This window comes from Chenopodium quinoa, unplaced genomic scaffold (genome assembly GCF_001683475.1).
Source record: "Chenopodium quinoa cultivar QQ74 unplaced genomic scaffold, ASM168347v1, whole genome shotgun sequence".
Lineage (NCBI taxonomy): Eukaryota > Viridiplantae > Streptophyta > Magnoliopsida > Caryophyllales > Amaranthaceae > Chenopodium > Chenopodium quinoa.
Window position 1 is genome coordinate 7,093,309 of NW_018742484.1, and position 25,965 is coordinate 7,119,273.

Below are 25,965 nucleotides of genomic sequence, written 5' to 3' on the forward strand. Positions count from 1 at the left end.
TAGATTGAATCTATGTGTATTCATTTTTTATAAATTGATTGTTCTTTTTAATGCATATGCTATGTGTGTTGGTGGTTTTATGGGTTTTAGGTTGGGGTTGTGGCTGGGTAGGTATGGTGGGGTTTCGAGTTGGGTTGGGGTGAGAGGTGGAGGTGGTGGACTGGTAGGGGAGTGGTGGGTGGCTGGTTTGGTTCAAGTGCAGGGGAGTATTGGCCCCTCAATGGTTTCCAAAGATAATTCCTTGAAATTCAATTGCAAGTTCAAGTTATATTCCAAAGTAGTGGTTCACAAAAAATTCTATCCTAAAGCATAAAATAATTTGACACTGTGACTACATTTTAACATAGTTTACTTATAGTAATCTGATCAAAGTATGCTTTGTCATAGAATTTCATGTGATGACTTATTAATTATCAGATTAGCTTCTGTCCAAAACTTGAAATTCCACCCTAAAGTTCATAGTCAACCATTCAAGGAAGACAATATCATGGCATGTCTGCCGCTAAAATCCCAAGTCTCCTACTAAGTCTATTCCAAAGTAGAATCCCAAGTCTCCTACTAAGTCTACATGTATGTCTTGTAATGCCTATGATATATTAGTTCTTTTGTAATGCCTATGTCATGTATGTTTAGTGTTCCTTTTTATTTGGTTTTACACATAAGTTGAGTGCGTTTTTAATTGTTGTATAAATATTTTTAGGAATTTAGATGTTCAACCATTGGATGTGAAGGATGAAAAGGCAGAACAACAACATGAGGAGAAAGGTTCAAAGAAGAAGAAAGACTATAATTTCAAACAAATTGCTACTAAAAAAAGGTGTGTAGAATGTATATAATTTTCTTTTTAATAGGTTTGTATGTTTTTTTTTTATTTTAAGACATGTTCTTTATGATTTTATGCACATAGCAAATATATTTAAAACATATGTGTTCTTTTTTTTTGTTCTTAATATTACAGGAAGAAAGTTGTTGAGCATACCACTGAAGAAAAAAGGCAAACTGTTCAACAGGAAAGAAAAATAATGCTGAAAAAGAGGAGGGCTCCATTGGGAGAGCCTTACTTTCCAGTCAAGGAGAAGCCTGAAGCTGGTGCTGCTCAATCAGCTTCACAATCTAAGGCTCAAAGTACAATAGTGGAAGTGTCAAAGGACATTCCAAGAAAGAACAATAAGGATAAAGGACTTGTTGTTAGAGAGAAAAAAACTGATGTAGCTGAAGTGGATGTGGGTGAACAAGGAGAAATAAAGGAGGAATTTACAACATCCCAAAGGCACACTGTACAACCTTTGCTGAATCTAATAAGGGGATTGGAGGAACAAGAAGAGAAGCTGCAGGCTATAAGAGATATGGGATTTGGAGGTATACTACACCTTGATATGCCTAGGAGCTCCCCTAATTTTAATGCCACATTGGTTCTGAATGTGGATGCTAATGAGGTGTGCATTGTATGTGCTAGAAATAGGACAATAGACATCAAACCTGTTGATGTTCATTTGGTGTATGGTTTACCTATGGGAGGGAAAGTGATAGTTGATGCTGCAAATGAGAATGAGGAGATGGTGATGAGAGAATTGAAAACTTATCATGGTGGTGGTGGAATTCCAAAATTCTCGGCTTTGGTTGATGACTTGTTGGAACCAAACAACCCACCAGATGATAGATGGAAGAGGAGTTTTTTATTGCTAGTGGTGAATTGCTGCATTAAGTCTGTGGCTAACACTCAACCCTTATTCGAGTAATGTTCTTTATTCCCTAAACTAATGTTTTTTTAGCTAATTATTTGTTATGTTCTTTTATATACATAACATGTTCTTTATATGTAACTGTAATGTTTTTTAGAATAATATATCTGTTACTTATTATATATTGTATGCTATGTTCTATTTTATAAAACTATATGTTCTTTTGTTAATTCTGACATGTTTTTTAGTATTATATATGATGTTCTTTCTTATATTTTGTTATTTTATTGGCTAGATTCATGCACACAGCTGTTGACACAAGTCAAATTTCAAGTTTTGATTGGTGTTCTTACACAATACAAAGCTTGATTGACAGTTCTATTTACTATCAAGGAGATGTGAAGGAATACTTTCCTGGTCCACTACCATTCCTTATGGTAGTTTCCACTTTTATTTATTCTTTTATTTAAATATTTTGTATATAGATATATATGTGTTTATCGTACTGGGTTTTTTGTTAACAGATTTGTTACTTTGATCGACTACAAAGGAAAAATATCATTATGGCTAGACAAATTCCTTTAATCAAAGAATGGGATAGTGATAAAATAGCAAAAAGAATTGCTATTGAGAGGAAGCTTGGCTTTGGGCTTGGCACACTGTTGGATAGAATTGAGATCCAAGATGGTTGTGGCCAGCCTTTAGCTATTGAAGGTGTAGTGGACCAACAACAGCAACCGCAGCAGCAACAACAGCAGCAGCAACAACAACAGCAACAACAGCAACAGCAGCAACAACAAGTTCAGGAGGAACAACAACAACAACCTCAAGAACCTTCTAATTTACAGGTAAGCATTTTATAATTAAATATATAAAGTATGTTCTTTAATGGTTAAATATTATGTTCTTTAATGGTTAAACTTGTGTTCTGTAATGGTTAGACTTATGTTCTTTTCCAACTAATTACATGTTATTTTGCTTTCTAATTAAGCATGTATTTTTTTTAATTTTCAGTGTTCTCTAATGACTATGGTTATGTTCTTTTTTATTCCTTACATGTTCTTTTATTTTCTAATTCAGCATGTGTTATAATTTTTAGTGTTCTTTCATGATTATACTTATGTACTTTTTTATTAATTACATGTTCTTTTTTTTCTGTACTTTGTTCTTTTGTAGGAATGCACCCATTTGCTACGCCAAGCAACAGAAACAATTGCTTCTGGATTTGTGAACCTCTCCAAAATTCTTAAGATGGGAGAGAGGTTCCATAATAGACCTATTGATGGGGATGCCACACTGTACAATGTAGCTGCAATGTGGTCCAGACTTTCTGGCATTAAATTGTCGGAAAAAGTAATAAACAATGTACCTTCTCAAAGGGTTGAGGGGAGTTCCATCCTGAGCCAAGATACAGACTTCTTTGCATCTGACTGGTTTGGTGAGATGGTTGACAATGTTGTCAAGAATTCTGGAGTGGAAGGAATCACTGTGGAGAAAGAGAAAGAAGGAGGTGAAGAGGAGGATTCTCAACCCACTGAGTTGGAGCCATTGGTATTCAGTGTGGTTACCCCTTTGACTCCACCAACACAATATACAGGTGATCTAGACCTGAAACTGGCATTGAGCACAGGAAGTCCCCTCAATCTGGGAAACCAACAATTTTCAGACATCGATGAATTTGATTCAGCATTCACTGACCAACAGTTGGAACCAAGTGTACCAGAGGAGATGTTAGATGGTCAAAAGACAGGGTAACTAATAATCTCAAAATGTGATTTCAGATTTGTGTGGTATATTTATTTAGATTTGAATGATTTAGAATACAAATCTGTAATATTTATGTATTATTTAGATGAATGTTGTAACGTTCTTTATGATTTCCTAACTTGTTCTTTACAATTTCATATGTTGTTCTATGTGTTGTCATATAATATTCTATAAAGTGTAATGTTCTGTTTGATTTTATATAATGTTCTCTGAGATTTTATGTGATGTTCTTTGATTTTTTATTTGATGTTCTTTATGGTATCATATCATTTAATGTATGTTTTTTTTTATTAATGATGTATAATATAACTACCTTTGAGTGTAAAAAGGATGCCAGATGAAAACAAGGATCAAGGTATTTTGAGAAGGTGGTAGAAGAAAATGTAGCTGAAAATCAAAGGTATATACATATATACATAGACTTTATAATTATTATGGGTTATTGTTGTTACTTCATAAATATTTTTTGTTTACAATTATTGATTAATACAGTGATGCAACCGAAAAAGAGATGGTATATGTTAGAGCAAAAAGACAGAAAGGAAAGGAGGAAAATAAGGAAAAAAGGTATATGTTCTTTTATAAAAACTGTATGTTCTTTACGTTTTGTTCTTTGTTCTTTTTATAAAAATTTTATAAAAAAATCTATAAAAGATAATTATTATACTGAATAGTATGATTAATTATATATGTGTGCCTTTTTAGTGATGCAACTACAGAAAAGGTAGATTGCAAAAAAAAAAACAGAAAGGAAAGGAGAAAGTGGAAGAACAAAGGTATATGTTCTTTTTTTAGAAATATATGTTCTTTTTAAAAGTATTGTTTGTTATTTCAAATGATATGTATGTTCTTTTACATAAAATTTTATTTGCAGTGTTGGTCCAACACCTACAAAGAGAGCTAGGAAGTTGGGAAAGGTGTACAGGTCTCCTTTCCTAGTGCAATATTCTCATTTGATAGAGGGCACAGATGAGTTCAAAGAAGCTATACTGGAATATGCTTTTTCGGATGTACTTGATGAAGAGTATGTTTTTATTCCTTGTACTAAACTATGCTTTTTCATATGAAATTGATGAAAAACAAGCTTTATTACCCTTATTTAATATTTCTATATTTTTTTCTTTTTATATTTTTTTTTTCTTTTTATGTAGTGAGTTATTTTATGACGATGGATTTGCACATTTGTCAAGAAAATTGATCAAAACAATGGGCGACAATGTATACATCTACAGCGATATAGTTGACGCTTTTTGTCTCATACTTAATGCAAAAAATTCTGCTGATGACAAAAAGAGGATTTTCTTCCCAAATGCAGCCATTGTAAGTGTAATTCAATTGGTTTTGATCCCTATTTTTTTTTAGGATATATTATTAATTTGATTCTAATCCTTTTGTTTTTATAAAACATAGAACTTGTTATGCGTGAGCGATGCGTATGTTGATGATAGTCAAGAAGCTACATATGGTATCAAATATGTTAAATTCGAAGAGACAATCAGATATTGGCTAATTGATTGCAATATAGAATCAGTTAAAGGATATCAGCTGGTAAGTCATATAATGTTCTTTTATTTTAAAGTAGTGTTCTTCTGAATTTAGTATATGTTCTTTAATTTTTAAGTAGTGTTCTTCTGATTTTAGTATATTTTCTTTTCATGGATTAGTTACACATTTTCTGTGACTTCCTTCACTATGTTCTTTTTATTTCTTTGATTGTTCTTTTATATACGTGTGTTGTTCTTTCATGTTTATATCATGTTCTTTACAGTATATTCAATGTTTTTTTTAAAGTACATGTTTTTTTATCTGCCTGTTTCAGTTGTTCTTCCCTGTGTATGCGCACGACCACTTTTATGTGATGGTCATAAATACAAAATCAAAGGCTGTGGAAATTTTGGATAACAGACCACTTGTAGAGGGTGTTTCTTTTTCAGAAAAGTACCATGACTATCCAGAGAAGTTGGTAAGGATGTTATTTAACTTTTATAAATAATGTATGTTTTTAATTAAAATATATAGTGTTCTTTTTGTCTAACTTTTATATTCTTTCGTTGTGTATGGTAGAGGCATGCCTTCTCAATGTACCTGAAACAACATGGGATGAAGTTATGGGAAAAAGTCCTCAACTATGAAATAAAATTGGTAGACATGCCATGGAGAACATTGGACAACAATGTTGATTGCGGAATATACGCAATGCGCCACATGGAGACATACTTCGGGAAGCGTAAATGGAATTGTGGCTTGAGGGCTGATAATGTAATATTATCATATTTTGTATTTTTTTTTATTTAAGAAAATAACAAACATTAATGTTATTCTTTTGTTTTTTTTTCTTTTTTGTGGGTGAACAGTTTGATGCATTGAAGGCACTTAGAATACAGTACGCATATGAGATTCTTGTGGATCAAGTGAATAAGCGTCATGCAGATTTTAGCATGAAGGCCAAGAAATATTTCAAGGAAATTAGGAATGATTAGAGACACTTGTGTTAGTTTTTGAACAAGTATGTCTTTTTGAAAATTTGGTGGATGTTGAACAATTAGCACTGTTTATTTTTTGTATAGTTGGGGCTAATAAACTTTGGAAGCATATTGATTTGGAAGAAAGAATAGAATGAACATGTACAATGTTCTTTATACAACATGTGTTCTTCTGATTTTATGCAATGTTCTTTTGATTACAAACAATGTTCTTTTATTAACATATAATGTTCTATTGATTACATATAATGTTCTTTTAAAAACATCTGATGTTCTTTTTGTTCAGTGAAATTTTATTTCTAGTTATTTTGCATCATATGTCTTATAAACTAACACAAAATATGTCTTTTTATAGGCCACAGTAACCACCATTAATATGCAAAATATGTCTTGTTAAAAAAAAAACTGAAATAGAGTGTTCTAATTTATAAGATCTTATTAAAAAAAAATTAAAAAAAATATAAGGACAAATATGAAATAAAAAAAATTGTTAACGTAGACTAAATAGTACATATCATTTATAATTCTCTAATATTCACTCCAAAATAGTCATCAGGCTAAAAAAACTCCAAAGATCCTCCAAATTCGTTGGAATGTGCCAGAACATTTCCATCAGGTACAGGGAGGAAATCCTTCCAAAAAAAAAAAAAAATTATTTAAGTAAAAGAACAATATGTATAAAATGAAAGAACAAGTTGTAACCATAAAAGAATGTAATATAATATAATTAAGAACAATATATACCTTAATCGTAGTCTGTGCTTTTTGTTTCATCTTTGAAACACCCTTTGCGCTTTTCTTTCTCCATGACTTTATCTTTTGACCTTTGAGCTTGTTGGAAACCTTTTTCTTTGTGCTTTTCCACCTAGTATTCTTTTGACCCTTTTTCCTTTTTTTGATAGGATCCTTGACATCTACCTGAACTGTGTGTTCTTTAACAATGCCTCCATGTTCTCTTTCAAAACCTCCATGTTCTTTTTCAAGTCCTCCATGTTCTTCAGCCAATTCCTCAAATATTACTGCTGGTTCTAATAGACTGCCATCACCTTTTTCTTGAGTAACATCTTGTTCATTCGTTTTTGATAACTCAGGTGGCACATCTTTATCTTCTCCCATCAAGAGATTAATCCTAGCAGTGCATTCTTCAATTGCTTCCTCAATGACAGCTCGAGCACTCAAGTCATTTTGTGCTCAATCTACAAGTGTGATAAATGTACGAATATGATACAATCTCCATACACTACAAGGAGTGACACCCATTTCAGCAACATCATTGTCATCAACTCTAGTGCACATAGCAGCTTTTGTCCATCTCTTGCAAATGTATCTCTTTGGGATATAAGTAATGTTGTTTAAGTGTAAGACACGAAGTGAGTGCTTGCACAACAAACCTACCTCACCAAAATATTTGCAAGTACAATCAACTGTAACTGTTGATTCATCAAATGCAACAGTATGCATGATCAAATCCTTTTTTGGATGCCCAACATGATATTCATAAAGTGGAGGTTGAAATCCTATTACCTTTGCCGTGCAGGGAACACCATTGACAAAATTGTCTTCAAAATGTAAATAGATTTGAATAGTATAAATCTTCCTTGCATGCTCCAACAATCCAATATCTGCCCAAACTATATGACGATTTCCAGTCATACTATCATAATCATTACTACCTTCTCTACTCCTCCACTCATCAACAACCTCAATAAAAGTAGTGTAGAAATCACATAGACCATGAGTGGCATGTAGTCGACGGGAAACTGATTTGTTAGTAGTTTCACTCCTCTGAGATGACATAACACCGCCACTAAAATAATCTTTGGAATATGCAGGACACCACATCTCTTTGATATTATACAGATTTTGCAGCCATTTATTATCTGTGCATTTGTACGTTTTCTGCATGCTGTAAAATAAAAGAACATCATACTAAGTGAAAAGAATGTCAAATATAATAGAAAAGAACACTTGTCTACTTAATTCCAGCACATTAAGTTCACTTCAGAAGAACATCAAATATATGATAAAAGAACATTAAACGAACAACACAAGGAACATTATTTTAAGTAAAAAGAATGTCACATGTAATAAAAAAGAATATCTCTCTATATTAATCCAGCATATTGGGTGTACTTGAGAAGTACATCAAATAAATTACAAAAGAACATTAAACATGAAAATAAAGAACATCGTCTAGCAACTTAAAGAACATTGAATCAGTAAAATATTTAAATAACATAATTTTAAAATTATTAATTCATAGCGTTACCTTGACCAATAGTGCTCGAATTCTTAAATAGTATCGGTATACTTCAAAACAATATCAAACAAATCATTAAAACCTTCCTTTGCTCTAAGTCCTTTGATATTTTTCTTTGCATTCTCCCCAATATGCCACGTACATAGTCGATGTCTGGAATTTGGGAAGACAACCTTAATTGCTTTGGCCATTGCTTGAGCTTGGTCAGTCATTATTGTCACCGGATGTTTGCCACCCATGGATTTCAAAAAAGTATTGAGCAACCACTCAAAAGATTCCCATTTTTCATTGATCAAGAAGCCAATACCAAACATGACATTATTGTTATGATGATTCATACCAACAAAAGGTCCACAAATCATACCATATTTGTTTGTACGGTACGTTGTATCATGGACTAATAAATCACCAAAAGCATCATAATCTACCTTCATTCTATTATCACGAAAGAAGAAAGATTGCAAATGACCTTTTTCATCAACATCAAAGTCATAAAAAAAGTCATACTCACTAGATTTCCTCTCCTTAAAATAGCTAAGCAAGCGCTTTGCATCACAACCGTCAAACATCATTTTCTTATGTTGGGATAAAGCACCATACGCATCCCTACAAAGAAATGAAAGATTTGCCTCTCCACCAGCTTGATGTTTTAAAACACGCACTGCATCAGCAACAGGTATACTACTCTCAGTCAAGCTACTCATCATCACAACTTGTTCATTAGTAACCTGTGTACATACAAAAAAACACATTGTTTCAAAAATAAGAACAGCATGTATTTGTTAAAGAACATATATTGCGCATTTAAGAACATGATTTAAAATAATTTTAAAAATTGTACCATTACCTTCCTATGAGACCTAATCAAATGTCTCTTTGAAACAACAACCCTACTATGATTATGAACCATAGTGTGATTGACCACGACATACAAACCAGACACCTTATCAATATCAAATTGTATATGAGCCTTGCAACCTGTGCGGAAATTCCTCTTTTGGTAAACTTTTGATTGTTCACCATGCTTCTTCTCTTGCTTAAAGCCAACAAAAGAACACACCAAAAAGCGTTGCCTAGGTGTCCTATCTTTGTCATCTCTACGATTCAACCTATCTTTACGTATACCAAAACCATGTTTAAATGCATAACTATTATACAAATCATAAGCCTCTTCATCAAACTTAACTTTTCTGTCAAATAATTCTGATTCAGTTGCCTCGGTAAAACCTGAAATAGGATATCAAAATACATATATATTAAGCTGATGTTCTTACATAATAACATGATGTTCTTTTAAAGGTATAAAATGTTATTTAATATATTTGTAATGTTCTTTATTAAATGCACATTGATAACGGCACATTAATTACAGAAAATACAAAACAGAGTACAACAAAAGTACACGACTCTTTCAGGAAAGTACATTCCATTACAATAAAAGTATATAAAGAGTACTACAAAGTACCTATATAATTAACAATTGCACATGCACTAATAAATAAAATCAACATTGATTTCAAATTACATATAATAACAAATAAAAAAGAACATATGTAAATAATAAAAGAACTTCATCTTCAACCTCATGAAAATCACTGTGAAATTAAAAATATAAAGTAATTCGATAATAAAATTAAAATTATTAGTAATAACTAAATCTAATAATCAAAATTAATGATTAACAAATGAAAAATATAATGAATTAAACAATTCACCTTCATTAAGGTTTACGATACCCTCGACTTCACCTTCATCGTTGATATCATAATCATTTGCATCATCGACAAATCTAGCATTAGAATCATGGCGAAATTCAGATTGATAAACCATTAATAACTTCTTCTACAATGAATTCAAATGATTGATCCTCAAAATTTTCTCTGTAATTCTCTCTCTGTAATTTTCTCTCACTAAAAAGTTTGAAATCTCTATGATTTTCCCTCTTTAAATCTTTTTTGAAAATATCAGTTAACAAAAATTAGCAAAAACTGAAAGCTATAAAATCGGCAACAATTTAGCAAAATTCACGTGATGTTAAACTGTCTCTTTTTTTTTTTAAATTCCCGTAATTAGAAATTAATGGAATTAATCCTGCCAACTCAGCAGGTGTACCATGAGCATGGTACACCCTTGTGTACTATCAAACTTTCAAATTATAATATGTGGTGTGTTGCGTAAAATTCTACCGTCAATAAAAAGATAAATTTTTTTCAAAAAATTATAAAGTATTTTATGTATACTTTTATATGCTAAACAAATCTATCCAATCTAATCTAATCACAATAATATTTATTTGTCGCCTAAGTGGCTCGACACTTGGCAAAAAACTGGAATGCCAAATGTCGCTATCTCGTGGCCTGGCTGCGAGACTGACTTTATTTATTAGTGATATGTATAAAATGATTTGTATCCCAAAAAAAAAAAAAAAAAAAAAAAAAAAAAGTAAAAAAAGTCATGTATTATGTAAGCTATATTTCAAAGAGATCTCCCACTTTAAAGAGTGTCATTTACAGATTTACGGAGTTAGTACAAGGCATAACACCTACTCCGCATTAGTAGGTAGTTCCCAAGAGATAAAGCGCAAATTCCACCCCGAATCCAAATGAAAATGACAAAAATACATGTTGATCGATGTTAAATCAAGCCTTATATTTCTACTTTAAACTTCTACAAGGATAGGTTAAGCAATTTCCGCCAAACTACACAGAACAACCTAACCATACATTATACTTAGTATCACATTATCAAACCAGACACAAAGGCAACTCACAAATTATCACTGTAATCAAGCCCCCTTGAAATACAAACTAACAATTGACGTTGCCATCTTTTCCAAACAATAAATAAAATACATTCCCATGTCATTTTCTGTGAGCTAATTTCTACTGATCTAAATGTATGGAAAGAATGAACAAAATAGTCAAGAGGAACGATCGTGGCGACTTGCATTTCATGAAGATCCAACAGTTCTAAGAAGTTAATTCTGTTTGGAGTCATCTTCTACAGGGTCAATATAGTAAAGCGATGCCAGACAAACAAGGACATCTGTGAGGAGAAGTCCCACAACATCAAACACATACTTTGGGGCAAATAAACCCCATACCTGCAAGGCAGTTTGTACTCTTTAGTTTAACAAAGGCACAACAAATGAACCAAGAATTACTGAAAAAAAGGTGTAATCATTACCATCAAATGCCGTCTTTGTATTGTAACACATAGTACCATACAGGCCACTGAACTTGTAGTCATACATCCATACATCAAATATACCTAACCATACGATAAAAGAAATTGATCAGCAACTTACAAAATCTATAAAACTGATTCCACAATGAGAGCATATAAACTGCACATTTGCGTATGGGTCAACTTACTTGAGATAATTGTGCCGATACGGAGAGTTTGCTTTGCCTTTTCTGATTATTTGAATGTCTTTGAGAAATTAGAATAGGAAGACCAAAAATTGGTAGCAGGAGAGAAAAACCAAACGTGTCAATTGCCAGCAGAATTGCTTGTCTTACAAGCATGAACTCATCAAATCTGCAAATGAAGAAAAAACCACTTGTACAGTTGCTTGAAGAACACATGATCAGTTAATGTGTAGGGGAAAGATGCAAGCAACTATTAACTTAATCAAAATTACATGCATGAGATCATTGGAAGCCAAAATGAGGGCTTCACTATAACCAGCCAAGTCACATATCCATATCCTTCTCCTCTATGCATGTTATATTTCATAACCCATTTGCAACAAAATGCAGAGTTCAGAAAGTATCCTCACCCAACAAATGCAGCACCATATCGAAGGCCATCAAATGCACACCTGTATGAAGATGAAACACAGCATTAAATTTTATTGTTGGACAAAGATCTAAGAAAATACAGCTTATTATAATTGCTACTCAAATAGAGTAGATTCCTACAAACAAACATCGAAATAAGCCTTCAGATCCCTACCAGTGACCGCTGCAGAAAAAAAGAGCAACTGCAAGAAGGCTCCACTGAGTTGTAGGAAGAGAATAGAAAGTAACATTGCTTGAAGTGCCATCTGTAGCAACTTGCCATACGTTCTCCAACCTCATGATGCAAAATGCTGGGAAATGGCAGACCAAATAAAATTATTAAGGAATAGAAAGTCGTGCAATCAATCAACTAGGATAATGCAGAATATTGAGACTCCTCTGATTCATAATACTAGGCATTTAGCTGATTCTTTTTTATCCAAAAAATGAGTCATTCTACAAGATTAACACAACTCAAATGTCACCTTATGGAATCAATATGGTATTATAAGTCATTTTGCCAAATCAATGCAACATTCATTTTTTTTAGTAAAGAGTAATGTTAATCTTAACTAATTCTATCTGAAATCTCAATACATAAAACGACTTATATTTTGAATCAGAGGGAGTAAGCAATAACAAATTTAACTTGGCTAAAAGCTTCAAAAGGGCATGGCATAAGCACCTGCACCGACAGAAGTTAAAGCAACAACAGATCCTTGCTTTCCTGACAGTAGTATGATTGCAGAACTCCATGCACTTAACATGGCAATTATCTTACTAGCAAGGTCGTTTTGATGATACAAGGTCCTCTTTCTGATAAACAGCTGATTAATCACTAAAGCCGCCAATTGGGCAATTCCAACAGCATATATTACCCGAGGAATGTAACTTTTTCCAATGTCCTGGAGTGTGACAGGAAGATTTAAAAGTTCACTATCTAGGATCCAGTGTAATGCAATGAGCGCATAACACAAGATGGTTCCCAAAATAACATATTTTTGGACCCACTGACAAGAGTTGTTGCAAACATATTTGAGCAACAGGTATGCTAATAATAATAGAGCTAGTATAGACACACTTGAAGATAGAGAGATCCAAAACAAATTATCATGGGCATTCCCAAGCATTGAAGCAACACTTGATAAGTTACCAGCCTGCTTTGACAGCCCAAATTCCATAATAAATCTGAGTGCAGAGACCAACAATAATAATAGAGCCGCCTGCAAATATATGAATGGAGAAGAATCAGCATCCAAGGAATTGTAACAAACAAAATAGTTGTGACCAATGAAGCTAAAAGGGTAAAGTTAGCAGAATTAATATAAATGCCTAATTGCCCATTTCACCAGCAAAATGACCAACAAAAAGAAATAGCCTTACTTCTAATAGCATCTGTGCCTTATTAAATGAATTGCGCAGCTCGAGGATGACAGATGTTCCCAAGAAAAATAAGGCAACTTTTCCTTCTTCCACTATATAACACAATGAAATACATAGCATACAATGTCAAGAATGCAAGATCATCTGGTGCAACAAATCATATGAAAAAGGAATGAAACTTACATATATAACTATTTGAAAGGAAGCTGCAAGCTCTTATGATGACTGCAAAAATTGAAAAAACTAAACCAACAGAGGCCTCAGGGCATCTGGTAGACAGAGAAGACTCATAAAATGTGTTCACTCTCTTGATAGCAAATACTTGTACAAGAAGCGACAGAAAAAGAATGCTCAAGCCAACCACCATAAGTTTCAGATTAAACTCCGTCCATTTGGAGCGAGCAAGGCCAATAACACTGTCAAGATAGTGTGCGTACATATCAATCTGCCTCATTAAAGCAGGGAATGATGAAGGACAACTTTCATTCATGTCGGACAGTGAACCTTTCACAACATGCAGCCAGTTCTCCTGTGCTCGAGAATACATGTCTACCGCATGCAACAAGTCCTCAGAGGGGAATCCAATGACAGATGATGCTGAGTACACATTAATATATCTCTTCACCTACAAAAGTTTAAAAAGCATTTAATTCCAGTCTAAAGGGAAATGAAAAAAGATGGGAAATATAAGGCGATCATATATATATATATATATGATCAAGCTACTCCAACAAAGCCAAGAGAATAGTACCAAATATTTCTTCCTCTTAAATAAGATTGTACAATCAGAGAAGGCAACAAACAGGGAAAAATTCAGAGAACTTCAAATACATCTTCACAGAAAGCACATGTAAAAGAAATTTGGCATAGAAGTTAGATCTACCTGCCAAGCATTGATGCAAAGGGCATTAACATAATGCTGCATCCATCTCACTATGTCTGAGTCACTTTCATAAACTTCCATCTGAATACCTTGAGAAAGAAAATTCACCGCGCCAAGAGAATAAAATTGTGGATTTACACGCCCAATGCTGGAAAAGAATCCGATCAGAGGAATAAGTAATCAGATCGGATTTAAACAATAAACAAGTACTTACCACTGACTAAAAGTATAAATTTATGCATTCTACATATTTGACTGACAAAAAACCAACTCTCATGAAAATTAAATTTTCAGGCAGTTGGGGATTTTTTATCTGATTGAACCACAGAAAACAATGTAATGAACTGACCTAGGGGAGGGGCATTAAGGGTAGTCTAATACTACCTCTGATTCACAATAAATGTAACATCGCAACGTTTTGACAATTTTCTTTGTCAAAAAACAACTTTGTCCGTTAATGTTAGTATATATCCATTAGTAAAAAATTATAGAAAAATAATTTTTGAAAATATACATTAAAACAAATCCAACAATATACATATTATTAGTATTAAATTTTTATATACAAGTGAAAAATGTAAAGCAAGTTGAATATTATTAAGAGAGTGGAAACACTTTGGAGAGCTCTAACCTCTCGGGTTTTGGCTAGGAGGAGAACAGCCTCAAAATCTTGTACCATCTTTGTTATATTTAGGTTTTAATCCCAATTTCACCATCTTCTTCCTTTAAATTTTCTAGTTCATAAGCTTTATTGGTCAAAATAATATTTTCACCTCTTTACCAATTTTACCAAAGTCAATCCTCTGTTAAATAAAAATTTTACCTATAGTTTGACTAAATCATAATGATCCTGTATACATCATGTGTCACACAAAAATCCATAAATCACCAGAACAGCATGTGTTAAGGAGTTGAGAAAGAGTTGATAGGAGCTTATATTGCACCTTCCAAAAGGAAAAGGAACACCAAGCATTGCCGATATAGTTACTGCAAAATCAAGCTGCAAATAGTAAATCAACTAAACGCTCAAAATACTATGCTTCGATAGTACCGTACATCATACAACATCCAATAATACACTAACCTGCTCAATGGTGCCAACACATAGTGGCTTTGCATCCTGAAACATAGAACTTCTTTTAGTCTGCTTTTGGTTAAATTTCTACACAAATATCTAGTGAGCTTCTTCACCCTCCCCAACCACAGTACCCAATACACCTCTGCTCAAACAGCATGCAGAGGTCAAATATTGCCAGTTAAGTAAAAGCAATATCAAAATAATGATGTATTGTGCAAGCAGATATGAAAGTAAGACAAGTCATGTAACACTGCCACACTCTACAGTCTCATTCATAAGGCTTAAAGTCAGAGCACAGGTAAGTGTATAAAGAAGAAAGGAAATACCACATTCAATCCACAAGATACAGAATCAAGCTCAGATGGCAATGAAAATGTGCCATTCTTGAAACTCATAGCAAATATTGATGTTTCGACCTGCATGATATAAGGGACATCAGCTCTACAACATTTTGATTAGCAATTCACGGACTCCTTACTAAGAAAAAAATCATTAATGAGAAATGTGTATCATTTCATTTTGTGAAATAAAAAATACTATATTTCAGTGCTGAAACAAAAAATTTGTATCACACCTCCTCTGGGCTTCCACCACCATGGTCACCATTCAATGTTTGGCCATGATCACCCATCACAACCAAGAGAGTATTCTCATGGAGACCACCTGCTCCTGACTGGCTCTTTAAAGCTTCCACAACTTCCTATAAGAAAAACCACAGAGAATCAGAGGGTATAAAAATGAAATAAAGTAGGAAAAAGAAAACCTTCAACAGTCTCTAGAAATTAACACTAATCATCAGCCTCCTAGAATTAAATGTCATGAACATTCCCAGTCTTAATCTAGCAAATGAGAAGACAACAGATTCCACATGAAAAAAAAAAAAAAAAAAAAATCCATGCGCACAAATGAATTGTCGCTATTAAAGACTTACAACACACTGGACATCCTAATTATTTTGGAGTAACCCATACTTTCTCTTAATTAAATGATGCCGCAGGGACATTGCAACTTGTTTATTTCAAAAATGGAGCTGAACACTTTTTTTTTTTAGGGGAGGGGGGGGGGGGTGGTTGAAAATGTGGAAAACATGAAATCTACAACAATGCCAGATGGACCAAAATCTAACAATACTAAATATTTAGTCTTCACATTTCTTCTCTATCACCACATTCAAACAAAAGCATGAATTCATAAAACCCGAATTAGGGGTCTTAACAAACATTATTGCAATTCTTAATAAAGCTTAACAAAACATTTGCACCTCTCACAAGTCACAATAGATATCTCTTAACAAATAACTTCTCTGGTTCTTTTTCAATCGCTACATATTCCCAATTCAGGAGGTTGCAAAATGATTGCAACATCACTTTATTTGGCCTATAACTCTCTCTCTCTCTCCTCATCACATGGGTCCCACTTTCTATCTCTCTCATCTCCTTAAACACTGTGCATCCCACTCCACGCTGCAATTAAAAATGAATGTTGACAGCATATCTCATAACCCTTTATATTATGATTATCTATAAGCTTTAGTAAACTGACCTCCATTATACTGTTATACTGCTCCAACTTATGTATCATAGGCATTGTATTGACCCCAAAAATGTGCCCAGCATGATCCTGGTACAGAGAAAGTTTAAAAAACCATTAGATGTGAAATAACTTACATACAAGGTTAGACTGAAACTCCAGGATGACAAAAATTATATCACAAAGACAGAGCATAATGAAACGGAATTCTACCTATCTAGAAGGTCTTGGAGAGTACACTTTACACCGGCAAAGTGGCTGCTTCTATAGTGTGTAAAAAATTTACATTCAACAACAGAGTAACAGACCACACTAATAGTCAGAGTCAAACAAATGGAATTTCACACTTAATGGGAAACAGCCTAAAGTAACCAAAGTTTGGGCAAAATAAGTTCTATTAAGAAAATTCCATACACAATAAGCTTAGATCAGACAATCAATTCAGACAAATCAAGTTCAGATAAGAAAAGTATATATCCTCCCCGGCACCTGAAATGCACCAACCAAAGCAAAAGAAATGAAAGTTTGCTATTATTACATTTATGTTAGGCAACATTGTGACACCAACAAAAAGACTAGCAATTACATTTTACATTTATACACAATTACATCTCCCTCACTTTAAGGCTTTCAATGATGTCACATAGTGCAGTCATATATCCTCTTTGGTTAGAAAACATAATTTTATTGTATTCAAAGATGGTTGGCATGAAGTTCTTGTGAATCTTACGAAGTATATTTTAGCAACAACAATCTAGAATCATAGAAACTTCAACAACATTTTTCAGTATAGTAAAATAAATAATCTTCATAAATATCTTAAATCTGTAAAAAGCACATAAGTACAACCTCGGAATAAGCATTTAGTCATCTATAAGAGACTTGTTCCAGAAGAATCTTTATGCCACTTGCCCACTTGATCAAGTTAGATATTCAGCAATTATAGAAGGCAGCATTATGATAAAATTAAGTGTTTCATGGAGAATAGCAGCAAGCACTTTGCTCTACATTTTCAGATCCTATTTTTTGTTTCTGTAATTTGTTTTGTTCCCTTATAAATAAGTCCTAGCCTCAAGAACATTCCTTGATCGCCCAGTCCACCAGAAACCACAGGCCCCATACACCCACTTTTCCCATACAGAAAACTCCAACTATTACACTGGCATCAATACACTCCTAGAAGAAAGAGAGAAAGAGATAAGAAATGCAAATATAAGCACCTTCTGCCATGTGAGAACTGAAATTTATCTGATTTGGAAAATAAATAATTGGATGCAACTGCACAAATGTGGATCGAGGATTTAACTCCAGTAAATTCAAAAAGAACCACAAGTTTTGCTAATTTGCAGTTTCTGGTTGCTGCATGTTTAGATGTCCATGTATGTACTACAATCCACATAAAGAAGGGTGTACATTGTTCAAAAACTGAATTTAAAAGTCGGGGTAATATAGTTTCTAATACTTCAATGTAATATTTGTACTCTAAGTCATAATATAATTTCTAATCTCAATCATTCCTACTTAACCAGAAGTGCGTAATATCAATAGAATACTTTCTTTGCCACTTATAGATAACAAATAGCTTATCAACCAAAAGAGCAACAATGCTCGCCTTAACAAGGCCTTGGCCTAAGTCCAACATCATGAGTCCAAAATATACAAACCAAACACAAGCTTTAACTCCAAAATAAAGCCATTAAATGTTTAAGTGCACATCATAATGATATCCTCATTTCCTTCAGCATTAAATATCTATGCTTTTGAAGAAAAGCCTTTCTCTAGCACCTAAACTCCACAGTATAGGAGTATCTTTTATCCACAATAAAATCCCACTAAACATATGATCCTTATAAGCCAATTTTTCTCATCATTGGATCATTGTAATTCTCATCTTTAAGAAGCTCCTTTTAGAGGGGATTGTCTCAACGAAAAAGACAGTCTTCTCCCTAATCACCCTACCGTCCTCCCCTTAAAATAACTTCTCCTTACAATAACTATCTCAATGAACATCAAAAAATTCAAATTCCTTCGTTTGTCTACTTTTTACCATTTGCCTAATGCTACTCTCTATAAAAAGCAAGTAAAAAAACAAAAAAGAAACTCCGTAACTCTTGGTTGTCAATTAAAAGGGTAAAAATTTAACGCAGATAAAAATGTATTCCTTGTTCACTATAAAAATCCTGCCTTCAATACAAAATTTGTACAAGTACAAAATGTCTGAATTATCTAAAGCCTCTAAATGTTCCAATATTCTACCCTCCCCTTCTACCCCCAACCCCCTCTGGTGTGTTTCAACAAGAATCACATCACCCTTTCTTGTTGTGGCCAACATGATTTTATCTCCAATGAACAGGTATGACCATGACCATTGCACCAATCCTTCATATCTAGAGAACTTATTCATCAAAATACAGAAGCTCCAAATGATTGTTAGGTGTCGTGACAAGGGTACATTAATGCTGTCAGCGATTAGTTAAGCCTTGGGCAAGAAGTTGTGCAGAGATATTGAGTGAAAGGTGGCAGAGTTAGTTATAGAGTGAAAACATGATATAAGCAAGTTGGGGAATAATAAGAGAGATGTAAGGGAAAGCAGAAAAATAGGAAACCAGAGGAAGGATTGTATCTATGGCGGCATGGCGCTATCAAATCACCAGTAAAAGCATACGAGAAGAAACAAAAAGAAGCCACAATTCTTTGAATGAAATTATTCTCTTGCATTCCATAGCAATCACAGAATGCAAGGATTGATTACAAATAAATTCTTTTTGAATGTTCCAAATGACCTAAGACAACATGTTAAAGCAATTAATTTGTAGCGTAAGGGATAACTTACCACTCCCAGGAAGTGCGCAATCAGCACATCCCAATTTTCATCATGAAGAGATGGAATCAAGTGCTCAATACACCCATTGTCAACCTAACAAATAGTATCAAAAGTTAGTAGCTTCATAATTACAAACTTGCATGACATGTTCACTAGAAAATGAATGTAAATTGAACAATGAACATAATATACCGTATCCAGATCTTTAACATTAAATGAAGGATACGGAAAAGATTTCTTAAAATGGTGAGGAAACAGCTGCAGCCATGTATCATCACCCATCATTACAACTCGCTTTCCATTTTCCACTAACTGCACAAGTCCAATATCAACTCTTGCTCAAAAAATGAACAAATATTTTTTATTACTCGTATATTTTAATGTGAAAGAGTAAAGAAAAGCTCAAAGGCCACCACTAGGCCCTCCATCACAGAAGGCCAAGCACAATTGGTTTATTGGTGTCAAGGGAAATATGTAACAAGACCAGCCTAACCTCACCATTAGACCAGAAATTGAACTTGGGTCTCAGAGGTGAAAGGGATAAAGTATTATAATCTCGACTGAGCTGATTTAGTTAAAGCTAGACGTATCACACACACACACAAAATCTAAAAAAATTTGCAAGGATGATAACTCATATGTCAATCCCCCTTTCACAGCTCAAGTGGGTTACATGAATATAATTATTATTGGTGGAAAACAGGATGATTAAATGAAAGATTCAAAATGCTCCCTATGTTTCTATTTCTATGCCCCATTTGATTTTGGAAAAAATTAAATGTTTGATTGTGTGGATTTGATGAGAGAACAAAGTGGTGGGACAGTACATAGTTGAGGAGAGTAAAGTGATGGTCTGATGGAACAATATGACTATAGATTGGATGAATTATACATCTAGGGACATTTTTTATAGTGGAAAATGGGCAATACAAATAGGTTCAGAGGGACTATAAACTAAAAATAAAAAAAGAAAAAAGAAAAGAAATGGGAAAATAAATATTGGAACCTGCTGAATAAAATTATCCTCAACAATTGCAGGAGCACCAAAGCTATTGCCCACATCTACGAATGTTGGCAGTCCACCAGTTGTCAAGCCCTAGATAACAGCAAAGAACAAAGATGATGGTGAGCTGAAATTCTTAGATTGAAAGAAATTGAATTCAACAATTTATATGTAGTAAACATAGAAGCCAAGACAGTGCATACTCCAAAAAAAAAAAAAAAAAAAAAAACTTCGTACATATGATAGCACAAGTATCCACTAGAAACTCATAAGCTTTATAGCCTTGACCAGGTCCAGCACCAGTAAAATCTGGCCAACAACAAGCCAAGTGCCAAGTACTCATGTTTAACCTATTCAAGCAGAAACACAAACACTATTGCAAAAAAACCATATGCACATAGCAATATGGCATTCTCCTTTCCATGTCAATCTGCCGTAACTCCATAAGGCAACAGCTGTGCTACATATGGAAACCCATAATCATATATGCACACAATAAAATGTGAGAGTAGAGAATAGGAGACTCAGTTTGTATTGGAGCAGAAGCAATAGATGCAGCCAGATTCCAGTAAACCTACACTAAAGAAGGCTGAATAAACTTAAAAGTCAACCATTATTCATTTTGGATTGAAGAAGTGCAAGCTGCAAATCTTGAAATCAAAATTGAACATAATGCTGCAGAGAAGCTCACGAAAGGAAGACATCTTTCTCCATAATTCCACATATATCATTCAACTTCTATCCATAAAGATTTAAACTTGGATTTTTGGTACAGAAAAACCTCATAAGATTTGGCAGAACAAAGGTAACTCTTTTGCTGAGTTTGCGTGACTGTCAATTTTTGTGACTCCAACATGATCCATATACAATGTTATCAGAATCGGGATTCTACTTTGGATCGGAAAGACCTATCAAGATCGGATCGTGGGATCGCACGATCCTACCAATTTTCAATTTTAAGACATAGTACATGTATAAAATTGTTGTGAGATCATATTTTTTGTAACAAAAAGACTAATATTGCAAATATTTGGTGATTTACTCATTAAAAAGGCGATACTTCATTAAAATCCTAATTATAGCTAATATTTCGACATTTTTCTCAATAAATTTGTACATAAGAATCTTGAGAACAAGGCAATAGTTATGAGTTCAACGACAAAATAATACACATAATGACATAAAATAGTTTTAATTACAAAACACTTAGATCTTAGTTTTAGTTAAAATATATTCATCAATCATCATATCCAAAACTCAAATTGCCATAATCAACATCATCACTTCTAACATCAGTTCCTCGTGTACTAATTGCACTAGTGTAAAAAAAACGAGCTATTTGTTGACAAACTTCTTCTCTTTCTTCCTTTTTATATTTCTGATTAAGTGTTGTTTGAACTCCAGGTTTGTTTCTACTCACAAAAGCATCCATTCCCCCCCTCCTGTTCAAATTAATACTTTGTTGATATTCATAAGTATCATCATCCTCGCCTATATCATTAAATTTTTTCTTTTTTCTACTAGACTGTTCAGCATTAGCTTGTAATAGGTCTCTAAATTTATGTTTCACATCATCCGGAACTTGCAAACATCTCTCAACATTACAACCAGTCCCAGCAAGGTGATGTTTAAGCCTATAAACACCACCAGCACGCACAACACCACAATATTTGCATCTTACTTTCTTTCACTATCTACCTCAGTACCATGTTAGTACCATGTTCCCAGCCTAGGTCAAAAATTTTCCTTTTCTTTTTAACACAGCTTGCAGTGGCTGACATAATTCGAAGGATCAATTTTAACAGAGGCGCATAAATAATACCAACCTACAAATATAAAGGGAAAATTCGATACAAAAAATAATTGAGCACTTCAACCTAAATTGAATAGCAGTAGAAAATCGAACAAAATCTAAAGTCTAAACAAAACTTCTTAATTGAATAGCAGTAGAAAATCCCTAAATTGAATAGTAGTACAAAAAAGAATTCGATACAAAATCCCTAAATTGAATAGCAATAGAAAATCGAACAAAGAACATGCAAATTTACCAAAAACAATCCCTAAAATACCAAGCAAAAAAAAGAAAAATTGAAAAATTCATAATTTAGGATTTACTTTAGGAACATACGACATACCAGATTTGCAGCTAGATTATTTGCAAGCTTGTAGCAAAAAGATAAGTTTATGCTTGTGCTTAAATATGATAATGGTGAAAATGGGGATTTGGAGTTGGAGGTTGAATGTCTGTGAAAATGGTGAAAATGGGGTTGAATGTCGTGAAACTATTGAAAGTGGATGGGAAAAGGGTTTTTACATTATTTTTTGTCCAACTTGGGGCTAGAATATTAATAGGCCAGCCCGTAGTTTGTTTGGCTGACTAAACACTCAACTTTAAGCTTTTGGGTAGGATCGTTGGAATCGACATAGAATCGCGATCCCACCGATCCTATACGATTCTAACGATCCTATGCCCGATTCTTTGCAAATCCGATCTTAAGCACGATCCAAGTCGTTGATTTTAACAACATTGTCCATATATAGATATTACATTTTTTTCCCTTTAAATCCTGTTGAATTTTCTATATCTGATAAAACTCACCTTGTCCCATTCTTGTATAATCAAAAGAAAGGATTCCCCCAATTCTAATCCTTGCCTCAACAGGATTAGTACTTGGTTCTTACAATTTTGATGTTAGATATAGTTGGAAGTACAGGGTTACTTTTCAGACCAAGCTAGTTACTTACACCTGACATATATGATTTATAGGTGCCACGGGAGCAGGAATGAAACTGACAATGACCTCTATCCTCATTGCTAGGCAAGCTCGTGTTACAGTTTCACATTCCATTAAGTACAATTACATTGTTATGCAAATCAGAGACTCACATAATAAAATGTTTAGGTTGAAAAGCTGAGGTCCAAAAGTCCACAAGAATCTTTGAAATGAGGAGAGATAGTACCCAGGCAACCAAATTTAAATGTGCAAAACTGATCCCTTGAAAAAGTGCACATCACAAAACAATGATGAAGACAGAAATACCCAGGCAACCAAATTTATATGTGCAAAAGTAATCCCTTGAAAAAGTATGCATCACAAAACAATGATGAAAATAGAAAGAGCACCCTATTTCAGATAAAATCAGAAGAATCAAATTATTATTTGATTAATAATCCCGGATCTCTTATCTCTTTCAAACCAACACACTTCCACCCGTAAAATGCTCCAAAGTATGATCAAGCAGATCTACTCTATTATTTACTGTGAGGTAAGTAAACCTCTCAAAGAGGATTCCACGTCAAATAAAAGTTCCTAGAAACGGAGAATTCATGCTCAAAAGCTATCAAGATTGAGCAAAGATAAAGATAAGATGCAATAATCTTCACCTTCAAACGCTGTAAACTAGTTGTAGGAGGGTCAGCAATGGCTTTGAAAATCCTAGCTGTGGACCCCGCCTCTGCTGCTAGCTTCTGTATTACTTGTAACTTGTCCATCCATGGTTTCTTCTCTACAGCAACATATAGTTATCACTTAATAAAGTGCTCAAATTGTCCATATAAGATATCAAAGCATGAAAGAGATGAGCTACAAGACCAGATTCAATTTTACACATTCTTTAAATTGCTAAATTTTACAGGGTTGAAAAATAACACGACCAGAAATTACCAGATCCCACAGCAGCGCCACTATATATTATATACTTAAATCATCATACAACTGAAAATAATTGTCACATTGACCACCATATCTTACATTAACAGAAAACTGGAGCTAGGAGTCTCTTTCAGCGTAGATTTCATCTTCTTCACAAATTCCATTTGGTGCTTTACAATTTTAACACAGCTAAACTTCACAAATGATCCAAGTGTCGTGACATTTCAAACATCCAAAACCTACAGTAACTATAAGCTAGTGAAGGGTCATGAAATGTTATTAAAACTATACAAACATACATGAGATGATTTGTACGCTTCTCGTCTTGGCAAATTTTTCTCTACAGCTGAGAAAAGAGGTGTGTGTTGGGAGATTCGGGCTTTTGAAAATTTTGCCTATGATTAATCAATATTTAAGGAAATATGACACCCGAATACTCCAAATTGGTAAACTCGAATTCTATTTCGGGACCAAAGACGTATTTGACTTCGCTCCATGAGCTTTTCAAATAACTTGAAACACATTAAACAACTACAAATCACAGAATGTCCAATGTTTCAGATTCGAGCACACATTATCAATCGAAGAAACAACCAAAAGTTGTGTGATTTTTTATTTTATTTTTAATTAAGATTTATACAAGTCCAAATTCAATGAAATAAAAAGTTATCCTGGATAAACAAATGCCAAAACATAGTATGATAGTAGCAAACTTCCAAAGAAATGCAAAAAAAAGAAAAAAAAAAAAGAAAAAAAAAGAAAAAGAAAAATCAGCTTCATAATTTGGGGCAGAATTACAATACAAATCTACTAACCTGGAAAAAAGCTACTTGGCGCGACAAAATCAAACCTGCAACAAAATCAAAACCCTAAAAAATCGACAAAATTTACAGCTCAAATTCAATGCTAATGAAACTGATTCACCATAATTACCTCAAAGCGTCGAAAACGATAATGACGAGACGATCAACAACCGGTTTAGTCCAACAAGTTTGATTACTCCCTTGAGACGAAGACGAAGACGAAGATGAAGATGAAGATGAAGATGAAGGGATTGATGAAGAATCGAAGCAAGGAGAGAGAGAAACATCGGAGCAATTGCTGTAGTAAGGGAGTTCAGTGCGAGTGAGAAGAAACCCTCGAGTGAAGAGAAAAATGGCGAGGCAATGGATGAAGAAGATGAAGAAGAATGGCCATATTAGTTGTAATTTTGTTGCTTTTGATCGAGTTTTCGGCACCATTTTTGTGGATATTCAGACAACAATGGAGTTCATCAGATTTCTGGGAAAATTTTCAAACGAAGACTTGAATGTGAGACTCTGCTGGGTTAAGAGTCCTTAGAAGTTAAGACTGCAGTGTTACTGCTCGTTTGGTACGAAACGAAGGAAATAGGAATAGGAAAAGAATTTGAGGCGTTTGATTACTCGTAGTCTCGTAGAGCTAGCAGTATTTAACTCGACACCACACAACAATAAACCTAACATGACTCGACACAAAAGTACTCATATCAACATAAAAAAAAATAAGAAAAAAAAAATAAAAAAATGAGCCTAGTCTTCTTTGGATAAATTGGTCAAATTACGCAATTATCCACATGTTACTATTATTGTTTCGGACTTTCGGGGTTTTTTGTAGTT

The 25,965-nt window shown here is 33.7% G+C and overlaps 2 protein-coding genes across 3 annotated transcripts; both read right to left on the bottom strand.

Moving 5' to 3' along the window:
* Positions 1-7,123: 7,123 nt before the first annotated feature.
* Positions 7,124-10,022, bottom strand: LOC110719234 (protein FAR1-RELATED SEQUENCE 5-like). Its single transcript, XM_021898133.1, has 4 exons — positions 9,908-10,022; positions 9,040-9,419; positions 8,244-8,920; positions 7,124-7,838 (listed from the first exon to the last, which is right to left on the bottom strand). Exons 1-4 carry the CDS (start codon positions 10,020-10,022, stop codon positions 7,124-7,126), a joined length of 1,887 nt encoding a protein of 628 aa, XP_021753825.1.
* Positions 10,023-10,814: 792 nt separating this feature from the next.
* LOC110719621 (GPI ethanolamine phosphate transferase 3-like) lies at positions 10,815-25,965 on the bottom strand. 2 transcript variants are annotated; one of them, XM_021898594.1, is made up of 20 exons: positions 25,262-25,965; positions 25,144-25,178; positions 24,061-24,182; positions 20,679-20,768; positions 19,865-19,984; positions 19,682-19,765; positions 16,861-16,938; positions 15,893-16,018; positions 15,645-15,734; positions 15,325-15,360; positions 15,185-15,240; positions 14,241-14,388; positions 13,541-13,982; positions 13,358-13,449; positions 12,660-13,197; positions 12,150-12,285; positions 11,974-12,015; positions 11,567-11,732; positions 11,379-11,462; positions 10,815-11,295 (listed from the first exon to the last, which is right to left on the bottom strand). In XM_021898594.1, the coding sequence occupies exons 1-20, from the start codon at positions 25,567-25,569 to the stop codon at positions 11,170-11,172; spliced, it is 2,919 nt and encodes a 972-aa protein (XP_021754286.1). In that variant the 5' UTR covers positions 25,570-25,965; the 3' UTR covers positions 10,815-11,169. The 2 variants fall into 2 exon arrangements, with proteins under 2 accessions (XP_021754286.1, XP_021754287.1); XM_021898595.1 differs by having other exon boundaries at positions 24,061-24,177; positions 25,262-25,309.

Bases quoted from the DNA above. Each gene is read 5' to 3' on its own strand.
- LOC110719234 (XM_021898133.1), bottom strand. From the start codon at position 10,022: ATGGTTTATCAATCTGAATTTCGCCATGATTCTAATGCTAGATTTGTC. The intron at 9,420-9,907 runs GTGAATTGTTTA...ATCCTATTTCAG, and splicing joins TATCGTAAACCTTAATGAAG to GTTTTACCGAGGCAACTGAA. The intron at 8,921-9,039 runs GTAATGGTACAA...GTATGTACACAG, and splicing joins TGATTAGGTCTCATAGGAAG to GTTACTAATGAACAAGTTGT.
- LOC110719621 (XM_021898594.1), bottom strand. From the start codon at position 25,569: ATGGTGCCGAAAACTCGATCAAAAGCAACAAAATTACAACTAATATGG. The intron at 16,019-16,860 runs GTCAGTTTACTA...TTTTTCTTATAG, and splicing joins AGTATAACAGTATAATGGAG to GAAGTTGTGGAAGCTTTAAA. The intron at 14,389-15,184 runs GTGCAATATAAG...ATTCTTTTCCAG, and splicing joins GTTCCTTTTCCTTTTGGAAG to CATTGGGCGTGTAAATCCAC.